At 40.6% G+C, this 20,575-nt stretch overlaps 1 protein-coding gene across 2 annotated transcripts in view; it reads left to right on the top strand.

Moving 5' to 3' along the window:
• CAV1 (caveolin 1) overlaps positions 1-20,575 on the top strand; it is a 95,383-nt gene that overhangs the window by 674 nt on the left and 74,134 nt on the right. Inside the window, exon 1 of one of the 2 annotated variants that reach the window (XM_073651914.1) lies at positions 1,403-1,554. The exons of the other annotated variant lie outside the window; for it this stretch is intronic. Coding sequence (XP_073508015.1) covers positions 1,525-1,554 — 30 coding nt within the window. The 5' untranslated portion in view covers positions 1,403-1,524. Of the gene's footprint in view, positions 1-1,402; positions 1,555-20,575 lie in introns of those variants that run through there. 2 annotated transcript variants of the gene reach the window in all.

The following is a 20,575-nucleotide window of genomic DNA, read 5'->3' as shown; positions in this document are numbered from 1 at the left end:
ATATGGATCCCAAGTAGGCTTGGGACCATGCAGCCTGGTCAGGAATGACCAGGAAACAGTTACTTTTTGCTTTAAAATAATTGATGAAAAAATCACAATGCTTTACATCAAGTTGGCATGATAGCTGTACGGCAGTGTATTGATGGGTACGGTGACTTTATTATGCAGCCACACGAACAAAAAAATGCGCTCAGCCACAGAGTCTTGGTAGAGTTGGTGAAAATCGATTCATAGGACATGTCAGTATTCCGTGGCCACTGAGCAGGAGCCCTGAAAACTGCTCCTTACCTTACAGCATCCGCTGCTCTTCTTTTGATTAGCTGGCCTGGCGTGACATCTTAGTGTAGCTTGACGCACATGTACCGTCATGCCAGGCCAGCTAACCTAAAGACGCCGTTAGGTAAGAGGCCATTCTTACAGATCACATCCAGTGACCACTGACCTGTAATTCGATTTGCACAGTCTCTACCCCTTAGGCGCCTTATGTTTAGAGGCAATGCTTTCAAGAGGCAATACCTTGATACATACAACTTCCTGCAACGCCAATATTTTTTCTTGTTGAAATAAACTGCATGTGAAATTGGAGACGTGCAAAGGGACAATCGAGGCCTCATGCACTACTATGGTGGTCTCTTACCCAGCGATCGTTTGCCCGGTTCTAAAACGGAAAGCCTCTAAATTGGATGCAGAAAAGCAAAAGGAAAATTAGGCAATGTTTATGCAAAAGTTCAGAATAAAATGAAGCGTTGAAAGCAAAAATGCTCCCCATAAATGTTTAGGAGCATGTATTCTCCTTAGGTAGATTGGGTTCAGCCTCTCGGTGGTTCAGACCAACCTGTGCTTGGATTGTAATACGCAGCCCAACCGGCAGGTCTCCTGACCTGAATTGCTTCATATGCATTTATGAGATAGTTGGTTCAGGTCATGAGACCCTCCGATTAGGCAAGGTATTGCGATTCGTGCATAGGCCTCATATCACGGACGTGTGTACCCGGCCTTAGTTGTGAGGTTTTTTTAACTCTTTCCATATGATAATAGTTGGTTTTAATCTGCTCTTTATAAAACACATTTTTACATATTCAGCTCTCCTAAACTCCCCAAAATTAACAATTCACAATAATAATTATTCTGTTACATAGGTTGAAAAAAGAGCTAGGTCCATCAAGTTCAATCTTTCTCCACCAATTGTTTAGGTGACGAAATATGTAATATGTCAGCCAGATGAGCCAATGTGTGCATACATATCACTGTTTTATTGAGGATGAAAACTTTTGTGGCTCACAGCACCTTATTTCTTTTTCTGGTGTTTCATGAGCCCTCGGGATGTGTCTGAGTTCAACACGGCTGTCATCTAAGCCAAAACCAAGCAGAACAAACATTGGAAGTGGGCCAGCCATAATCATGCTCTCAGCCACCTCCTTCCCCTCCTTTCCTAGCTGTGCCTTTACACAATGCAGGATCTTCCTCCCTTAAATCATACCTCACTGAAATCTCAATCAGAGCTCCTGGCAACTGACGGACAGCATGTCTGGTGGCAAATACATAGATGAAGAGGTAGGACTGCTCCGTGCATGTGGAAATACTGTGGCTTGGGAGTTATGAGGAGTTACTTTGATAGACACATTCTGTGTAAATCTCTGGGAATCTTTACGTTTACATGTACCTGTCACATAATAAAATGAAAATGATCTACGATCCAGATGGCATGAAAACATGCAGATTATCAGGGCTTCGTGGTGAAAGTTGGAGCTTTTCTAGGTGGTACTGCCCTGGGATGGATCATCTTTAGCTGATACGCCTGACACTGGGTTGTTGCCTCCTTGAAAATATATTTAAGCAATACTAACCTTTGTTTGGGGGAGTAGAGAATGGAATGCAACTTTGGCTCTCGTAAGACTGAGTATGTTGTAAGACTTGGCGTTCTTGTACCTATCGGTGTAATGAAAAGGAGTCTGGGAAAAATACACATTTAGTACAGGTGTACTGATATCCTCATAGTGAAGTCAGATATATTTGATGTACAGAGAGTAACTTCTAACTGTGCGAGCGGCAAAGCCAAACAGAATTTTCTAAGGAAACCAAATTACAGGGTTTCGCTGGCAATGCTGCAAGCCATCAAAGTCCATTTTATAGGAGAAACATAGTAGTTTGCCTCTCCCTTTTTCACTCAGGATTGAGGTGGTTTAAGTTCATTGGTATAGTGAGTTCAGTCTGGAAATGTTAATTAAAGAATCATCAGGGGTAATGCTTTAAATAGTATTGGTTCGGTTTTTGATCTTGAACAGTGACACTAGCTAGAATGCTCTCACACCATAGGAATTAATCTCTCACCCACTATTTATGGGGGAGGTTTGCCTCCGGTTAGTTTTTTTTTTGCTTGACTTAGAGAGGACCTGTCAGTGGATTTTTTTTATTTTAACTGAGTACCTCCTCTAATTACCACTACTACCCTGATTATGGAATAATTTTTCGTTTTTTTCTGTGTCCCTCTGTTCCAAAGTTTTTCGCCTCAAGCACGAAATAAGCAAATTTTCTTTTCAACCAACTGGGCGTATACCAGAGAACTTCTCTGTAGGCATTTGCTTTTTCACCTCTAGGACTGTGGTACACTCCAGTGGGTGGAAGGGAAAATTTGCTTCCTTAGTACCGGGGGCATACATTTGGAATGGAGGGACACAGAAAAAAAAAGAAAATCTGTTCCAGAATAAGTGGTGCATCACTAAGTGGTGCTTGGTTTAAATTAAAAAAAAATCCAGGTCCTTTTTAAAGATGCATGGTTATTAGTGATGAGCGAGCGTGCTTGTTTAACCCTTTCACTGAGCATGCTCGGGTGCTTGCCGAGTATTTTCGGCGTGCTTGTATATTATATTCCAGTCCCTTCATCTGCATGATTTACAGCTGTAAGACAGCGTCAACACATGTGAGGATTCCCTAACAAACAGGCAATCCCTGCATGTGTTCAGGCTGTCTTACAGCTGTAAATCATGCAGACGCAGGGGCATCGAACATAATATACGAGCGCGTCGAAAATACTCAGCAACACCTGAGCATGCTCAGTGGAAGGGCTAAACGAGCACGCTCGCTCATCACTAATGGTTATTCTTGGACTTGTATAATATTGTGTCCTATAAAAGTGCGTGGCATATACATTTATTAAACAATGGAAATGCTAAGCAAAAAGGTCTTAATGCAAAACTTGCTTATCCCAGTAAAGATTATACTATAGTTTACTAAAAAGAATTGTTTCGTATATTTTAAATAAAGTTTTATGAAAAAAACATCATTCGTATAGTCATCTCCACAAACTGATTTGAGGCCTATATTTCAGTAGAAGACTACAAATTTTCACACTTCCTATTTTCAGTAAAAAATATGTTTCAGCAGTGAATTTGTGAGCATTTTAGTCTTTAAGAGACGCATGAACAGCAGAGTTATCTTCTATTAGTGCCCACTTTCATGGTGCAGTTGCTTCATGTAAGTCACAAGACCTGTTCTCAGGAATGGTGAGAGTCTAGTTGGCCTGACTACCATCAATCAAACATTTATAAGCCTTTGAAATACAAAAAACGAGTTTTGTATATGTTCAGTTTGCCAATTTCTGAACTCTTGACATGCAGTTTGCAGACTGATCTAACTTTCAGATTGTTCTCTTGTGGGAGTGCCTTTTCCGGTAATATAGGCTGGATGTGAAGTTTATGTATTCAGGGTGCTGCTGTCTTCACTACTAATATGTCGTCACTGCCCAAGTATTGTACTTATTTCCTCTCCGTGTCATTTCTTCTTTGGCTGCATCCTGTTTTCTGTACCCTCTGGGATACTCTCTCCCCTGTCCGCTGCAGATGGGTGTACAACCTCCACCCTCCTGCTACCACTAAACACTGAGAGAAGGGAGATGGAGAGCAGAGAGAAGAAAGCTATCAGGTGCAGCTCTGATGGATTTGTAACATTTCTGTAAAGCACTCAGCTATATAAAGGGCTAACAGACACTCTGGCACTATTTTGAGAGTTGCTAGGAAGCAAAGAAACAATAAAAAACAATCTGTGTGAAAGTATACATAGACTTTCAGTCAGAAAATCAATGCATATTCCATAAAATTAAAGTCAAGTCAGAACTTGAAAATGAAAATAAGGAATTCTGGGATGTGAAGATTATATATTATAATGTAATATAATTTCACAGCTCAATAAGCATTGTCTGATACCTTGTCTCACTATGTACTGTACAGATGAAAGGGAAGTGCAAGGTAACAATGATAGTAATAGGAGTTACAGTGGGTACGGAAAGTATTCAGACCCCTTTACATTTTTCACTCTTTGTTTCATTGCAGCCATTTGGTAAATTCTAAAAAGTTATTTTTTTTCTCATTAAAGTACACTCTGCACCCCATCTTGATTGAAAAAAACAAAAATGTATAAATTTTTGCAAATGTATTAAAAAAGAAAAACTGAAATATCACATGGTCATAAGTATTCAGACCTTTTGCTCAGTGTTGAGTAGAAGCACCCTTTTGAGCTAGTACAGCTATGAGTCTTCTTAAGAATGATGCAACAAGTTTTTCACACCTGGATTTGGGGATCCTCTGCCATTCTTCCTTGCAGATCCTCTCCAGTTTCGTTAGGTTGGATGGTGAACGTTGGTGGACAGCCATTTTCAGGTCTCTCCAGAGATGCTCAGTTGGGTTTAGGTCAGGGCTCTGACTGGGCCAGTCAAGAATGGTCACAGAGTTGTTGTGAAGCCACTCCTTTGCTATTTTAGCTGTGTGCTTAGGGTCATTGTATTGTTGGAAGGTGAACCTTCAGCCAAGTCTGAGGTCCAGAGCACTCTGGAAGAGGTTTTCATCCAGGATATCTCTGTACTTGGCCGCATTCATGTTTCCTTCAATTGAAACCAGTCCTCCTGTCCCTGCAGCTGAAAAATACCCCCACATCATGATGCTGCCACCACCATGTTTCACTGTTGGGATTGAATTGGGCAGGTGATGTGCAGTGCCTGGTTTTCTCCACACATGCCGCTTAGAATTATCACCAAAAAGTTCAAGCTTCGTCTCATCGAACAGAGAATCTTATTTCTCATAGTCTGGGAGTCCTTCATGTGTTTTTGAGCAAACTCTATGTGGGCTTTCATATGTCTTGCACTGAGGAGATGCTTCCGTCGGGCCACTCTGCCATGAAGGCCCGACTGCTGGAGGGCTACAGTGATAGTTGATTTTGTGGAACTTTCTCCCATCTCCCTACCGCATCTCTGGAGCTCAGCCACAGTGATCTTGGGGTTCCTCTTTACCTCTCTCACCAAGGCTCTTCTCCCACGATTGCTCAGTTTGGCTGGACAGCCAGGTCTAGGAAGACTTTTGGTGGTCCCAAACTTCTTCCATTTAAGGATTATGGAGGCCAGTGTGCTCTTAGGAACCTTGAGTAATGCAGAAATTCTTTTGTAACCTTGGCCAGATCGGTGCCTTGCCACAATTCTGTCTCTGAGCTCCTTGGGCAGTTCCATTGAGCTCATGATTCTCATCTGGTATGACATGCACCGTGAGCTGTGAGGTCTTATATAGACAGGTGTGTGCCTTTCCAAATGAAATCCTATCAGTTTAATTAAACACAGCTGGACTCCAATGAAGGAGTAGAACCATCTCAAGGAGGATCACAAGGAAATGGACAGCATGTGACTTAAATATGAGTGTCTGAGCAAAGGGTTTGAATACTTATGACCATATGATATTTCAGTTTTTCTTTTTTGATAAATTTGCAAAAATTTCTACATTTCTGTTGTTTTTTTTCAGTCAAGATGGGGTGCAGAGTGTACTTTAATGAGAAAAAAATAAACTTTTTAGAATTTACCAAATTACTGCAATGAAACAACAAGTGAAAATTTTAAAGGGGTCTGAATACTTTCCGCACCCACTGTATGTTGCATGTAAAAGTTTTGGCACTCCTTCTCAAGATTACTGTTATTGTGAACAGTTAAGCAAGTTGAAGATGGGCTAAAGGGCTAAAATTAAAGATGACACATTTCCTTTGAATGTTAGGCAAAAAAAAAAATATATATATATATATATATATATATGTATATATATATTATAATTTTTACATTTTAAAAATTACAAAAAGTAAAATGTGCCAATGCAAAAGTTTGGGCACCCTTGGAGATTTGTGTGCTCAGATAACTTTGATCAAGGTTTCAGACCTTAATTAGCCTGTTAGGGTTATGGCTTGTTCACTATCATCATTAGGAAAGGTCAAGTGATGCAAATTTCCCAGCTGGTTTTATGACCTTTCATAGTTCTTCTTTTGATATCTTCTGATATCTCCTATATTTGTGCCATGATACACTTCCACAACTGTGTTGTGAACATCACATTTTAATAGGTCCCTGTACTTTAAATAAAACAGATTTCCCACTCACTCATGATTGTTATCCTATTGATTTTAAACACAGGACTCTAAACTCACCTTCAAACTATATGCTAATCCTAAAGGTTTACAGAATTTTGCCACTCACAGACATGAGATATTAGATCATTTTCCACAATAAAAAAATTACAAAACTGATAAAGTATCTACATGAGCCATGGAAATATCACATCAAATACAATCTACAAAATGAATGAACACTACTACTGATGACTGAGCATGCTCGTTTAGCCCTACTCACCGAGTAGTTTCTGCGTGCTCAACGTTTCAGCAACAGCTGCCGCGGCTGCATGTGTCACATGTGTTTGACAGGCTATCCCTGCATGTGTCACAGCTGTCTAAGAGGTGTGACACATGCAGCCGCGGCGGCTGTTACTGAAATGCTGAGCACGCCGAAACTTCTCGGCGCGTACCCGAGCGTGCTCGTTTGAACTAAACGGATACAAACCAAGATTCCCCGACTTGCCCTTGCCCAAGGTTACTTGCTCATTAGAGCTCAAGGTCAGTGGTGATTTCTCATCATGTTGCTTGTAGGAGCTTGGTTGCAAAATTCTGAAAAAAATATTTTATGTGATATTTACATGGTAAAAATTATAGGGCTGATTTATTAATGTTGTCTAGCTGTTAGCGCAAACATAGACTAGACAGTTTTAATATGCACCAGATTTATCATAGTGGTCTGAAAATCTGACATATTCTGGTCAAAGTTTCCCCAACCAATTAGTTGGCTTACTTTGTACCAGAAATGAGATCCCCAATTTTATTGCAATTTTTGACCCATATCGTTGCATTGTTAGGGTATCTTCCATAGTAGTAAAAAATAAAAGCTATTTTTCACAGATGTCAAGTTATCATGAATTATTTTCTTAATTCCTTTAACATCAGAATAAGGAATTAACACAAAAATGACTGACATCTGGCTGTTTGGGAACTATTTTCTGTAACTATTGTTTCTTGTATTTCCTTTCTCACGTCACCAATGGGACTAGTTTTCCTGTGGACGAGGCTATGGGTATTATGATTTTTTTTCTCACCTTTATAATGAATTTTAGTTTTCCTGTGTAAAGCCAATTGAAAGAATTCTAATTTTCCAGTATGGTCAATGTTACCTTAAATACAACACTGTAGGTTACAGAAGGAATGTGCTGATTTTTTTTTCAGTGCTGTAAGTCAACCATATGTAGCATATAAAATGGCTGCACTGTTTCAAGTAAACTGTCAAGACCTTTGCACTTTAATGCCAATCTTTCCACTGGACAAATGGAATTATTGTACAAAGGTTAGCTCTGTAACTTTAGAGAAAACACAGCTGTCAGTGGAATTTACATAATATTTTTTTTTTTACGAAAATCAGTGCAAGTATCACGCAGCACTACAGAAAGAATAGTTTAAAAAGGAAATGTAGTTAAATGATTTTGTGAGTTGTCATAAATACTGTACATGTGAGAAGATCATATTGGTGGAGTAGGAGAACGTTACTGATTTCCAGGCCATAAGGTTTCTAAAGGCCTTTTAAAAGACTTGTCCAATACCATGAATTTATAGAAACAGCTTACAATGGCTTAAAAATACAGAAAGAGTAATATTCACTTTACCGATCCTCAAAGATTCCCTTGTCCCTGGCCAGTCTCTGTTTACCGGACATGGCGTGTGAACATATGACAGCTGCAACCACTAGTTGTAACAGCGTAACATCACCGTCGCAGCCAGTGATTGGCTACAGTGGTCATAAATCGCATTGACACATCAGCACTGCAGCTGTGTAAACAGTGACCTACGAGGGACCAGGGAGGCATCGGCACTGGTGCAACAGGTGATTAGTAAGGTGAGTATTATACCTTTTGTTATTTGTAGAACTAATATAACAAAGGAACATGTAAGGACCAGGGTATTTGCAAAGAAGTTAAAAAAATCAACATTTATTAAATAAAGGTACAAAGTATACATCTACAGTGGGTACGGAAAGTATTCAGACCCCTTTAAATTTTTCACTCTTTGTTTCATTGCAACAATTTGGTAAATTCTAAAAAGTTCATTTTTGTTCTCATTACTGTACACTCTGCACCCCATCTTGACTGAAAAAAAACAGAAATGTAGAAATTTTTGCAAATGTATTAAAAAATAAAAACTGAAATATCACATGGTCATAAGTATTCAGACCCTTTGCTCAGACAGTCATATTTAAGTCACATGCTGTACATTTCCTTGTGATCCTCCTTGAGATGATTCTACTCCTTATTTGGAGTCCAGCTGTGTTTAATTAAACTGATAGGACTTGATTTAGAAAGGCACACACCTGTCTATATAAGACCTCACAGCTCACAGTGCATGTGAGACCAAATGAGAATCATGAGCTCAAGGTAACTGCCCAAGGAGCTCAGAGACAGAATTGTGGCAAGGCACCGATCTGGCTAAGGTTACAAAAGAATTTCTGCATTACTCAAGGTTCCTAAGAGCACAGTGGCCTCCTTAATCCTTAAATGGAAGAAGTTTGGGACCACCAGAAGTCTTCCTAGACCTGGCCGTCCAGCCAAACTGAGCAATTGTGGGAGAAGAGCCTTGATGAGAGATGTAAAGAGGAACCCCAAGATCACTGTGGCTGAGCTGCAGAGATGCAGTAGGGAGATGGGAGAAAGTTCCACAAAATCAACTCTCACTGCAGCCCTCCACCAATCGGGCCTTTATGGCAGAGTGGCCCGACAGAAGCCTCCCCTCAGTGCAAGACATATGAAAGCCCGCATAGCGTACGCTCAAAAACACATGAAGGACTCCCAGACTATGAGAAATAAGATTCTCTGGTCTGATGAGACGAAGATAGAAATTTTTGGTGATAATTCTAAGAGGTATGTGTGGAGAAAACCAGACACTGCTCATCACCTGCCCAATACAATCCCAACAGTGAAACATTGGGGTTGGCAGCATCATGCTATGGGGATGTTTTTCAGCTGCAGGGACAGGACGACTGGTTGCAATTGAAGGAAAATTGAGCATCTCTGGAGAGACCTGAAAATGGCAAGAAATCCCACTTATTAAACCTGACAGGACACACCTGTGAAGTGAAAACCATTTCCGGTGACTACCACTTGAAGCTCATCAAGAGAATGCCAAGAGTGTGCAAAGCAGTCATCAAAGCAAAAGGTGGCTACTTTGAAGAACCTAGAATATAAGACATATTTTCAGTTGTTTCACACTTTTTTGTTAAGTATATAATTCCACATGTGTTAATTCATAGTTTTGATCCCTTCAGTGTGAATATACAATTTTCATAGTCATGAAAATACAGAAAAATCTTTAAATGAGAGGGTGTGTCCAAACTTTTGGTCTGTAGTGTATATACATCTATATATGAATCTGTATTTAGTATATTGATCCAGTAAGTGTCCCAAATTATCTATATAGTGATGCTCATGTAATCTATATAGTAATGCTAATCTTAGAAAATACCTACCTACAGCCGCTCCATCCCCCCCGTATCACAGATATCTAGTACAACAGACACAAGAATAAATTGGTGGATGAGCCAAACATGAAACCCCTAGACATAAGTATAGATAGGCTCAAATAGAGGTATAAGTATAGTAAATAAATATGTGCAGTGTCAAGCAAACACAGTACATAAGCTGATTTGGATTAAAATTCCAAGAAGATATATTATCTGTAAGACAAGTTGTGACGATATGGAGTAAAATCTTAATAAGCCAGATGTTTAGATTTGTTAATCCAAGAGAAATACCCTACTATCTTTGTGTATTTGTGTCTGGTCAATAAGAACAGACCAGTATTTGTATAACCCTGAATGTTGAATTCTATTCATTTGGAAACAATCACGTTTACTATGCTAATGACAAATTGTACTGAAAGTCACCTAGATGTTTATATATAACAGCCCCTGTGATACCAACTATGTAAATAGATTAGCTAAAACAATGATAGCTGAGCCCTGCACCTTTACCTCTGACATGTGACTAATGACCCTTTATCTTTGGATGTGTACTTAAAAATGGAGATATGCATCTGTAGGAGTCAGACTTGAGCCCAGAGAAGCAGAAAGAACATGTGCTTCTGTAGCAGTGAGACTTGGGACAGAGAATCAAGGAACATCTGAAAGACTTTACAAGGAGAATGAGAAACATCCTTCAGGACAGCAGATGGATTGCATGGCATCCAAAGAGACACAGATTTGAATTCTATATGATTCTAGCCTAAGGGTACCGGCCCTGACTGGAAAGATATGGATTTGCTCCACTTAACCATCAGAAAGACCAAGGATACTTTTGGGGAGACCAGGAGAGGACAAAGAATTCACTTGGCCCCATGGATATGTTGTTTTGGGGTTGCTAAGAGGCACCCACCGGTCGCCTAGAACCCATGGAGACATTTGAAGTTGCCAAGAGGGACCAACCGGTCACCTGGCCCCATGGAAACTCTCGGAGAGGTCAGAGTGGGACCCTTTGGTCTCCTGGCCTTGTACCTCGATGGACTGCTAGCTTCCTAAGCTTGCCGCTACCTCCTCTCTGTGGGGGCCCACCTGAAGTGGGGGGCCACTGGTTGAGGTAGTTGGCCCTGAAAGTAATGTTGTACAATCTTGGGTATTTGCTGGGACTGTTCTGTGTGTTTATTGTTCATTTTGTGGTTCAAAAAAGTATTGCCACGCTGTTTTAGCCTCACCCTGCGCTGTCTGGGTAGCATTACACTCATGAAAGACCCCGGGTCTTCACACAAGTCATATACACTACAAGTGATAAGAGAAAATCATGTTATCAATGGAGAAACACGCACCAAATGCCCAAAGCAAGTTTCCCAAGTGCTTCACCTGGTGAGTTTTTTTTGTTATTTTAGACCATTGTACACTGTTTCTATAAAATTTTTAGAGGATGAGCAACCCCACTAAATGTTTCCAAGCAAACTGCTCAATTGTCCGGAAGCCAAATTTCTTTTTGCTTTCAGAAAAGAAACTGGAAGCAACAAGCACTTTATCTACCTAAAAAACCTACAAAAATAACATTAAGGCTGTGTGCCCATGATGTGTTTTTTTAAGCGTTTCCACAGCGGCAAAAACGCTGCAGAAACACTTAAAAAATGCATGGTAGAAGGCCTGCCATGTTCCCCAATGATAATCCGCATGTGCTGTGCACATGCTGTGGAAATTTCCGCTGCGGGTTATCATTGCGGAAAAAAACGCAGCACTACCAATTATTTTGCGGAAGCGCTGCGTTTTCGCCACCATTGACTTGCATTGGAACGCTTGGATTCCGCATCACTGGATCTGTACATGCAGAATCCAAGCGTTTCAATGTGCGGATGGTACCCGGGTCTGGAGAAGAGTAGACTCTACTCCGGACCCGGTACCATAGAACCTGTGAAAAAAAGAATAAAATAAAAAATAAATATTATACTTACCTTCTGATGGCCCCCAGTCTCCTTGTCTTCACTTGCCGGCAGGTCGCGGAGGACTGAAGGACCTGCGCTGACGTCATAGTCATGTGATGGCAGGTCCTTAAGTGTACCACGATCTGCCAGCAAGCCAGCAATCCTGAGCATTTCTGCATCGTGGGCACATAGACTAAAAAGGAAGCTCTCAGCAGAAACTGACCTATTGTTTAAATCAGGTGTTTTTGTTACATTCTTTTTTTTTTGCAATGTTTTTTTTTTCTTATCACAATCTTTATTTTAAAAAAATTGATAAATTGAGTAATCTTGCAATTTTCACTGGGTCTTTTTTAGACTCATATTTCCTGTCCTTTCAGGAAGTGTTTTCAGCAGGCTCCTTATCATCAGAGGCAAGTTTACAATGACTGGTAACACCTCTATATGTCAGGATTTCTGTTGCCTTCTACAGTTATACCACTGGTGGCCGCTGTTGTTCACTTTAATAATTGTGCTGCAGTTTCACTCCTTACCACTGGAGGCTGCTGTTGTGTTCTGAAATTGCCCTTTACCAAGATGGCGGATTGTGAATCTATGGAATCCATCTTGTTTCCTGTTTGGGCCTACTTAAAGCCGCATGGATCTCTCACTCATTGCTTGAGTATTGTGTCTAGCTGTTAGCCTAGTTTCAGTCTCCAGCTCTTGAACATTCTTACCCAAACTATTCTATTCAGCTACGGATTGTTTCCTACATACTCCTTGCTGTCTCCAAAAACTTCTAATACCGCTTGCTGTTCCTGCTTGTGCTCCCTCGGCCACTGGTTTCCAGCAGTACTACATCATAACACTATACATAATTGATAACACAGGATCTACTTGTTAGAACCCTCCTGTTAGTTTTTGCTATCTTGTGTTTTGCGGTCACGTGACCAGCTGCCTACATATTCCAGCTCCGCCCTTCTGGCTTTGCTGGACTTCAGTGTTGTTTTGACTGTCTCTCTAGCCAGGTGCTTCTGTGCCTTTCTCTGTCAGTTCTTGGTCCTCTGGGACCGTTAGTACTTTTTGTCAGTTTGTCCTTTTTGGCTCTGCAACAACTTCTGTTTAGGAGGTGTCCCATTTTTGTCCCAGTCCTTAGTTCTTTTAGGGACCCCTCCCTTAATTCTATAGGTCTCCGTTCAGACTAGCCGAGGACGAAGGCGGGTCTGTTCACAAGGAACAGGCAGCCCGCTACATCGTAGGGATTCAGCTTAGTCTTACTGTAGGGACAGCTTTCCTTATCTTTCCTTAGTTTTGTTGCAGATCATAACACTACTAAATCACAATGCACAATGTCACACCTGAAGCTGATCCCCCTCTCGTCACAATGACCTTGGCACGGGCTCATTAGACACTTCAATACAAAAGATAGAAATGCAAGATATCTATTTTTAAATACAGATTGTGATATGTTTAAAAAAAAACATTGCCAATTTTTTTTTTAAATACATTTAACACAAAAACCTAATTTAACCAGTAGGTAACTTTCTGATGATAGTCTCCCCCTTACTTACCGGGGACGTATTAGTACGCATATTTGCGATCCCCCCGCTCACTGAACGGAGCACATGTCAGCTGATTCTTACAGCTGACATGTGCCCGCAACAGCCGCGGGTGGAATCGCGATCCACCCGCGGCTGTTAAAATGTTAAATGCTGCTGTCAATCTCCGACAGCAGCATTTAACGCGCGCTTCCGGGTAGCGCGTTATAAGCCCCGCCCACCGGCGACCCCGTCACGTGATCGCGGGTCGCCGATGGGCGTGCATGACAACCCAGGGTCTGCAGCAGACGCCTGTGGTTGTCATGATCTTGTCGCTATGAGCGCCACCTAGTGGTCGGCGCTCATAGCACAGGACCATTTCTGCCGCATGCAGGGGACCTGCTCGTCCCCTGTATGTAGCAGAGGCGATCGGATAGTTGCTGCTTCTAGTCTCCTATGGAGACTATAGAAGCATGCAAAAAGTAAAAAAAAAAAGTTTTTAAAAATATAAAAAAAAAAAAAATATATAAAAGTTTAAATCACCCCCCTTTCGCCCCATTCAAAATAAAATATATAAAAATAAAACCCACATACACATATTTGGTATCGCCGCGTTCAGAATCGCCCGATCTATCAATATAAAAAAAGAATTAATCCGATCAGTAAACGGCGTAACGAGAAAAAAATTCTAAACGCCAGAATTACGTTTTTTGGTCGCCGCAAAATTGCAATAAAATGCAATAACGGGCGATCAAAACATCGGATCTACCCCAAATGTTATCAATAAAAACGTCAGCCCGGCGCGCAAAAAATAAGCTCTCACCCAGCCCCAGATCCTGAAAAATGGAGACGCTACGGGTCTTAGAAAATGGCGCTATTTTTTTATTTTTTTTTACCAAATTTTGGAATTTTTTTTCACCACTTAAATATAAAAGAACCTATACATGTTTGGTTTCTATGAACTCGTAATGACCTGTAGAATAAGAAGGGCAGATCAGTTTTAGCATTCAGTGAACGTGGTAAAAAAAAATAAAATAAAAAACAACTGTGGTATTGCACTTTTTTTGCAATTTTACCGCACTTGGAATTTTTTTCCCGTTTTCCCATACAGGATATGGTAAAACTAGTAATGGCGTTGAAAAGTACAACTCGTCCCGCAAAAAATAAGCCCTCACATGGCCATATTGGTCAAAAAATAAAAACGCTATGGCTCTGGGAACAAGGGGAGCAAAAACGAAAATGCAAAAACGAAAAATGCTCCGGGGCTTAAGGGGTTAAAATATAAAGCTAGCTAGACAATGGGACCTAGTTATTATGGCATTAATCATGGCTATGGTGGGTTATTGACACCCTCTTGGGACACAGCATCTGGATATCATGCATTGACTGCTAAAACTCACACGTTCATACTAAATGTGTACGGCTGTGAACCATATAAACTCTGGTGACATTATTGCGTTAGTTAATAAGAGGTCCCTTGTATTTTCTATAATGCCCTCTTTGTGATATCTCAATTTTTTGCCTATAGCTATGTTAGAAATTACTGACAAGGGTGGCTGCCAATGGTGGATAGTTTAATCAGCCAAGAATTTCTTACTTGTGAAAACATGAAAAGAGGATCTAAGGCCTGCAAAATAATAAAACATTTACAGAGAAATGACATATCCTGTAAACACTGTGTTATTAGGAAACATAAAAGAGATAGGTATTAAATCACACACATTTTAAAATAGTGAAGAAAGTATTTTAAAAAATCCACAACACAGGCATAACCTTTGTATATTAAAGGGGTTGTCTGGGACTTAACAATTAAAAACTCGTCTGGAGAATAGATCAGCAATATGAGATCAGTGGGGTTCCGAAACCCGGTACCACCACCGATCAGATAAAATCTGCTCTGGCAGCATCCAGATGTAAGCGATGTATGGGGTGGAACACACCCGCCCCATACTTTGCATACCTGAAGCAGCCGGCTACAAGCTTGAATGGGAGATTCATTTGAGTGCGTTATACATAACAGTACCTGTAAGTCACTCAACTTATGTTCTTCTACAGCCGAAACTAATTTCATCGGATCAGTGGGGTTTACATGGTTAAACCCCTTGCATAAGAAATACAAACTTATCACTGAATGTTATGCCCACAAGGGTAAGTCTGTGTCCCTTGTATCTTGGGTGCTCTGGATTCCGCAATGGCTCCAACTCAAATCATATAAAGTTTTCAAACAATCTGGCACTCCATAAAATCAATTTCTTTACTTGAAAATATTAAAATAGGTTCGTTCATGTCATGTGTGTTTTGAGTGTTACCGCCCTTAATCATAGACAATTATGATCAAGGGCAGTAATGCTCGAAACGCGTATAACATGTACCTATTTTAATATTTTCAAATAAAGAAATTGATTTTATGGAGTGCCAGATTTTTTGAACACTTTATATGGTCAGACCGCTACCAATCGTATATTTATGACCTATCCTGTGGATCGTTAAGTCCCGGACAATCCATTTAATGAACTATCTACTTTAGAGGGCAACTCTCTTACATATACTTATATCAGGGTTGAGAAAAATGTAAAATCCTCCATAAAGCCTTTGTTCAGGAGGCTTAGTTAGGAGCCTACATCACTGATTTAATTTTTAGGGTAAGAAATAGTACAGCATGCTACACTATTTTACTCCGGCGAAATGACTGACACCTGTCACGCAAAGAGTAGGAAAGAGTAAGTGCAACATGAAGGAAAGGGGGAAAAGGGGACCCAGACTCTAGGGAAAGAGAGTAGTAGAGACCTCCTAGACTGACCTTATATCACCCTTATGTCTCCCCTAATGTCCCTATATTGGTTCCGCACCAATCACCGCACAGGAACCTCGCCCTGTCTTTCCCTGGCGTTTGGCCCTGGCTAGGGAAGGGGGTATGAGCGCTAGTCAATCCCCACTGATAACTAAGAACAACAAGGGGGAACAAACAAGGGAAGATAGCTTAGCTTTAGTCGACTTCAGAGAAATGAACACACATTCTCTTAGCTCCAGAGAGGAAGAAGTACTGCTCTTGCTCAAGGGGTCATGTGAATATCGCTGGCACCTCCCTCTAGCAAACAGCTGGCATTTATACACCCAGGCCAGGGTGATAATTAGCAAGAGGAAGGTAGCCATTGGGTCCTAGAGAGACTGCTTCTAAGGAGGTGTCTGTAATGCCAAACAAAGAGATCTCCTGCAACCAACTACAGGACGACTGTCTGTCACTTCTGACACACCCTTGACAACACCATGATGGTACCCTGACATTATAGTGGGTCTATAAAGTGAGGTTGGTATCTGTCATATCAGGGATCCAGCCATTCTGTTATTTTTTTGGTTCTGTTCCTATGATGGAGCAGAACAATTAAAACAACTAACACACGTGAATACAGCACTGCCTTATGTATCTGTCAGCACAAAGCAAAAAGCTGTTACTGGCAGACTGCTACAATAGATGGACTGCACATAATATGTCCTGTGTCTACAGACATCACTTTATATCCCATATATAAATCCCATGTAACAATTCCCCATTCATCACAAGTATGATACATGCAGAACTCCACCCGAAATGTGGGTCTTTTTGCAGTTTTATTGTACTGTGGAAACTCAGGAATTATATCTTGACAGAAGAACGTGACAATCTGAGTGAGCATGAGGCATTTCAAATGCTTATGGTTGAGTTATGCAAGAATGTTGGTTCCCAATGATGAAGCCATCGAGCTTTTAGTAACTGGAATGAGATTGACTTATTACACCAAATAAAAAAAAACACAACTGCAAATCTATATTCATGACTTTAGCAGTATGTTAGCACAGATCAGATGTGGTTTTCAAGAGAAATCCATGTCACGATCCATGTGGTTTTTGATGGGATGTTCAGATAGCTACATGGTTATTGAAGAGTTATTTTACTCAGTTTTGACAAGGTTTTGCAATAATTTTGAAGAGGTTTTTGAAATGTTTTTACACTCGCTTTTTGCAGCCCTTTGACTTGACAATGTAAAACGTGGAGCAGATTCAATGAGGACTCTGCATCAAAGAACTGACATTACTTCTTTTTTTCTGTTGCAAGATTGTTGGAAAAAAAAATCTCAGAAAACCGCTTGCTGTAGAACAACAATGTGGAATTCCCATTGAAATCAATAGGAATAGTATTCAAAGAACAGCTGAAGTGGTTTTGGATGTTTATTTTGAAGAAGATCTTATTCAAAATCCATGTGAAACCATTCAGTGTGAACAAACCCTAATGGTGAAATATCCACTTGTCAAGTTCACTAACATTTTGAACAATCATTTGGCTCCAAATTCCCCATGACACTCTGAACTATTGTTTCTAGAGCTGCTATATAATATTGTAAAACTTATCAGGCACAAAAGAATATATGGCCTTTATTGGTTTCTTATCGTATAAGAGTACTTTGTTGACCCTACTCTTTAAAATAAGAAACATTTAGGCCATAAAACGCCTTTGCAAGTGATTAGAAATAGATGTAGTTTGTGGTTATAGCTTTCCTGCAGTTAAACTTTGAGAATGTTGGATGGTATTCCTGTGTCATCTCCCAACTATGCTCGTCATGCTGGATGATTAATATGCCACTGAATCCCTGTGATGTTAGTCTTTTGCACCTCAAGATCCTACGTCTCCGAGTTAAAGGCTATGTATACTTTCGTAAACATTTTTTTATTTTATTTTTGTTTCTGAAAACCAAACTGCAAACTTAACCAACCAAATAGTCTTCAGCTCTTCAATAAAAAATTCTACCATTTCCCTGCTGTAGAGTATCTGAAAGGTGCCACATATGCCATAGATAGATGTTGGCCAAACGATCGTTTAACCAGCAGCCATCTCAGTCCAAAATAGGACATGCTCGATCCTTCTCTCCCTGTTGGGGGATAGTCAGGAGGCCTTCATAAGCATTAAACTGTCGGCTAAACCCACCGATGTCGAGAACAGAACAACGAGTTACCTGAAAATCTGTAAGTCACCCTGCAATGACAGTCTAACAGGGAGCTTGTAAGTCTTTAATCTGTCTTTCGCTGATATACAGTATGACCACAGACAACATTAAAGTTGAATGTGCAGGAAAACAAATACAGTGGCATGTAAAAGTTTGGCCACCCCTGGTCAAAATTACTGTTATTGCGAACAGTTAAGCAAGTTGTAGATGAAATGATCTCTAAAAGGCCTAAAGTTAAAGATGACACATTTCCTTTGTATTTTAGGCAAAAAAAAATATAGTAATTTTTTACATTTTTAAAATTACAAAAAGGAAAATTGGCTGATGCTAAAGTTTGGGCACCCTTGGAGACTTGTGTGCTCAGATAACTTTGACCAAGGTTTCAGACCTTAATTAGCCTGTTAGGGTTATGGCTTGTTAACTGTCATCATTAGGATAGGCCAAGTGATGCAAATTTCCCAGCTGTATAAAACTCCACTTCCTCTAACTTTGTGCCAAAAACAGCAGCCATGGGTTCTTCTATGCAGCTGCCCAGCACTCTGAAAATGAAAATGGCGGTAGCCCACCAAGCAGGAGAAGGCTATAAGAAGATAGCAAAGTGTTTTCAAGTTGCCCATTCTTCAGTTCGAAATGTAATTAAGAAATGGCAGTTAACAAGAACAGTGGAGGTAAAGATAAGGTCTGGAAGACCAAGCAAAATTTCAGTGAGAGCTGCTTGTAGGATTGCTAGAGAGGCAAATCAGAACCCCCGCTTGACTGCTAAAGACCTTCAGAAAGATTTAGCAGACTCTAGAGTTGTGGTACATTGTTCTACTGTTCAGAGAGACTTGCACAAATATGGCCTTCAAGGAAGAGTTATCAGAAGAAAACCTTTCCTACGCCCTCATCATAAAATTCAGCCTCAGAAGTATGCAAAAGAATATCTAAACAAGCCTGATGCATTTTGGAAACAAGTCGTGTGGAGCGATGAGGTTAAAATAGAACTGTATGGCCACAATGATCAAAGATATGTGTGGAGAAAAAAAAGGGCACAGAATTTCAGGGAAAGAACATCTCTCCAACCATTAAGTATAGGAATGGATCAATCATGATTTGGGGCTGTGTTGCAGCCAATAGCACGGGAAACATTTCAGGGGGAGAGGGAAGAATGGATTCAATGAAATTTCAACAAATTCTTGGTGCAAACATAACACCATATGTAGAAAAGCTGAAGTCGAAAAGTGGATGGCTTCAACAATTCGATAATGATCCTAAGCACAAGTCAAAAGCCTCAATAGACTACCTCAAAAGGTGCAAACTGAAGGTTTTACAATGGCCCTCACAGTCTCCTGATCTGAACATCATTAAAAATCTGTGGCTAGACCTCAAAATCACAGTGCATGCAAGACGACCCAGGAATCTCACAGAACTGGAAGAATTTTCCCAGGAAGAATGGATGAAAATCTCTCAAATAAGAATTGAAAGACTCTTGCCTGGATAGAAAAAGTGTTTACAAGCTGGGATACTTTCAAAAGGGGGTGCTACTAGGAACTAACCATGCAGGGTGCCCAAACTTTTGCATTGGCCCATTTTCCTTTTTGTAATTTTTAAAATCTAAAAGACAAAAATATACATATTTTTGGCCTAAAATACAAAGGATATGTGTCCTCTTAAACTTTAGGCGTTTTAGAGATCATTTCATCTTCAACTTGCTTAACTGTTCCCAATAACAGTAATTTTGACCAGGGGTGCCCAAACTTTTGCATGCCACTGTAGCCTGTAAAAGCAAAATGAAGCAACATTTTTAATGAAACCCAATTGCAAAAATGATTTTTAGCCCCATAAAGTGGGCAACCCCTTTAGGTCTTTTATCTATCTATGTCAGAGCTCCTGCTCCTGGAATTCACTGCTCTCTCTTTCTGCTCTACCCTTCCATTCTCTCAGTGTTATAGATATATCAGCAGTGACGAAGGGGGCTATATACTGGTCTGCAGTTAAGAGAAATCTGGGATAGGGGAGAAAGTACTCGTATCTCAGAGAGGGCAAACAGGCGGCTGTAATGCACACGCCCGGGCTGAGCGGCGTGTGCGTGTGATTCCACTGGACCGTGCCGGAGAGTGAATGCCTGGAGGGGCGTAACTAGGTATTCACCCGATCCGACCAGGGTCGCACGACGGCATACGACGCCAGTGCACCAAGGAGGAACCGAGCAGAGGGACCAGGTGCTACTCCAGGACAGACCCCGGACACGGCTGTTGACCCACACAGGGGAATACAGGAACAGACTGGTTAGGCTGGCACACAGACTGGTGGGAATAGGCA

Source organism: Phyllobates terribilis, unplaced genomic scaffold (assembly GCF_046119375.1).
Source record: "Phyllobates terribilis strain yellow unplaced genomic scaffold, ASM4611937v1 Scaffold_11__3_contigs__length_659146591, whole genome shotgun sequence".
NCBI lineage: Eukaryota > Metazoa > Chordata > Amphibia > Anura > Dendrobatidae > Phyllobates > Phyllobates terribilis.
Note: the sequence above shows the minus strand (reverse complement) of the source record. Positions and strands in the feature narration are given on the sequence as shown.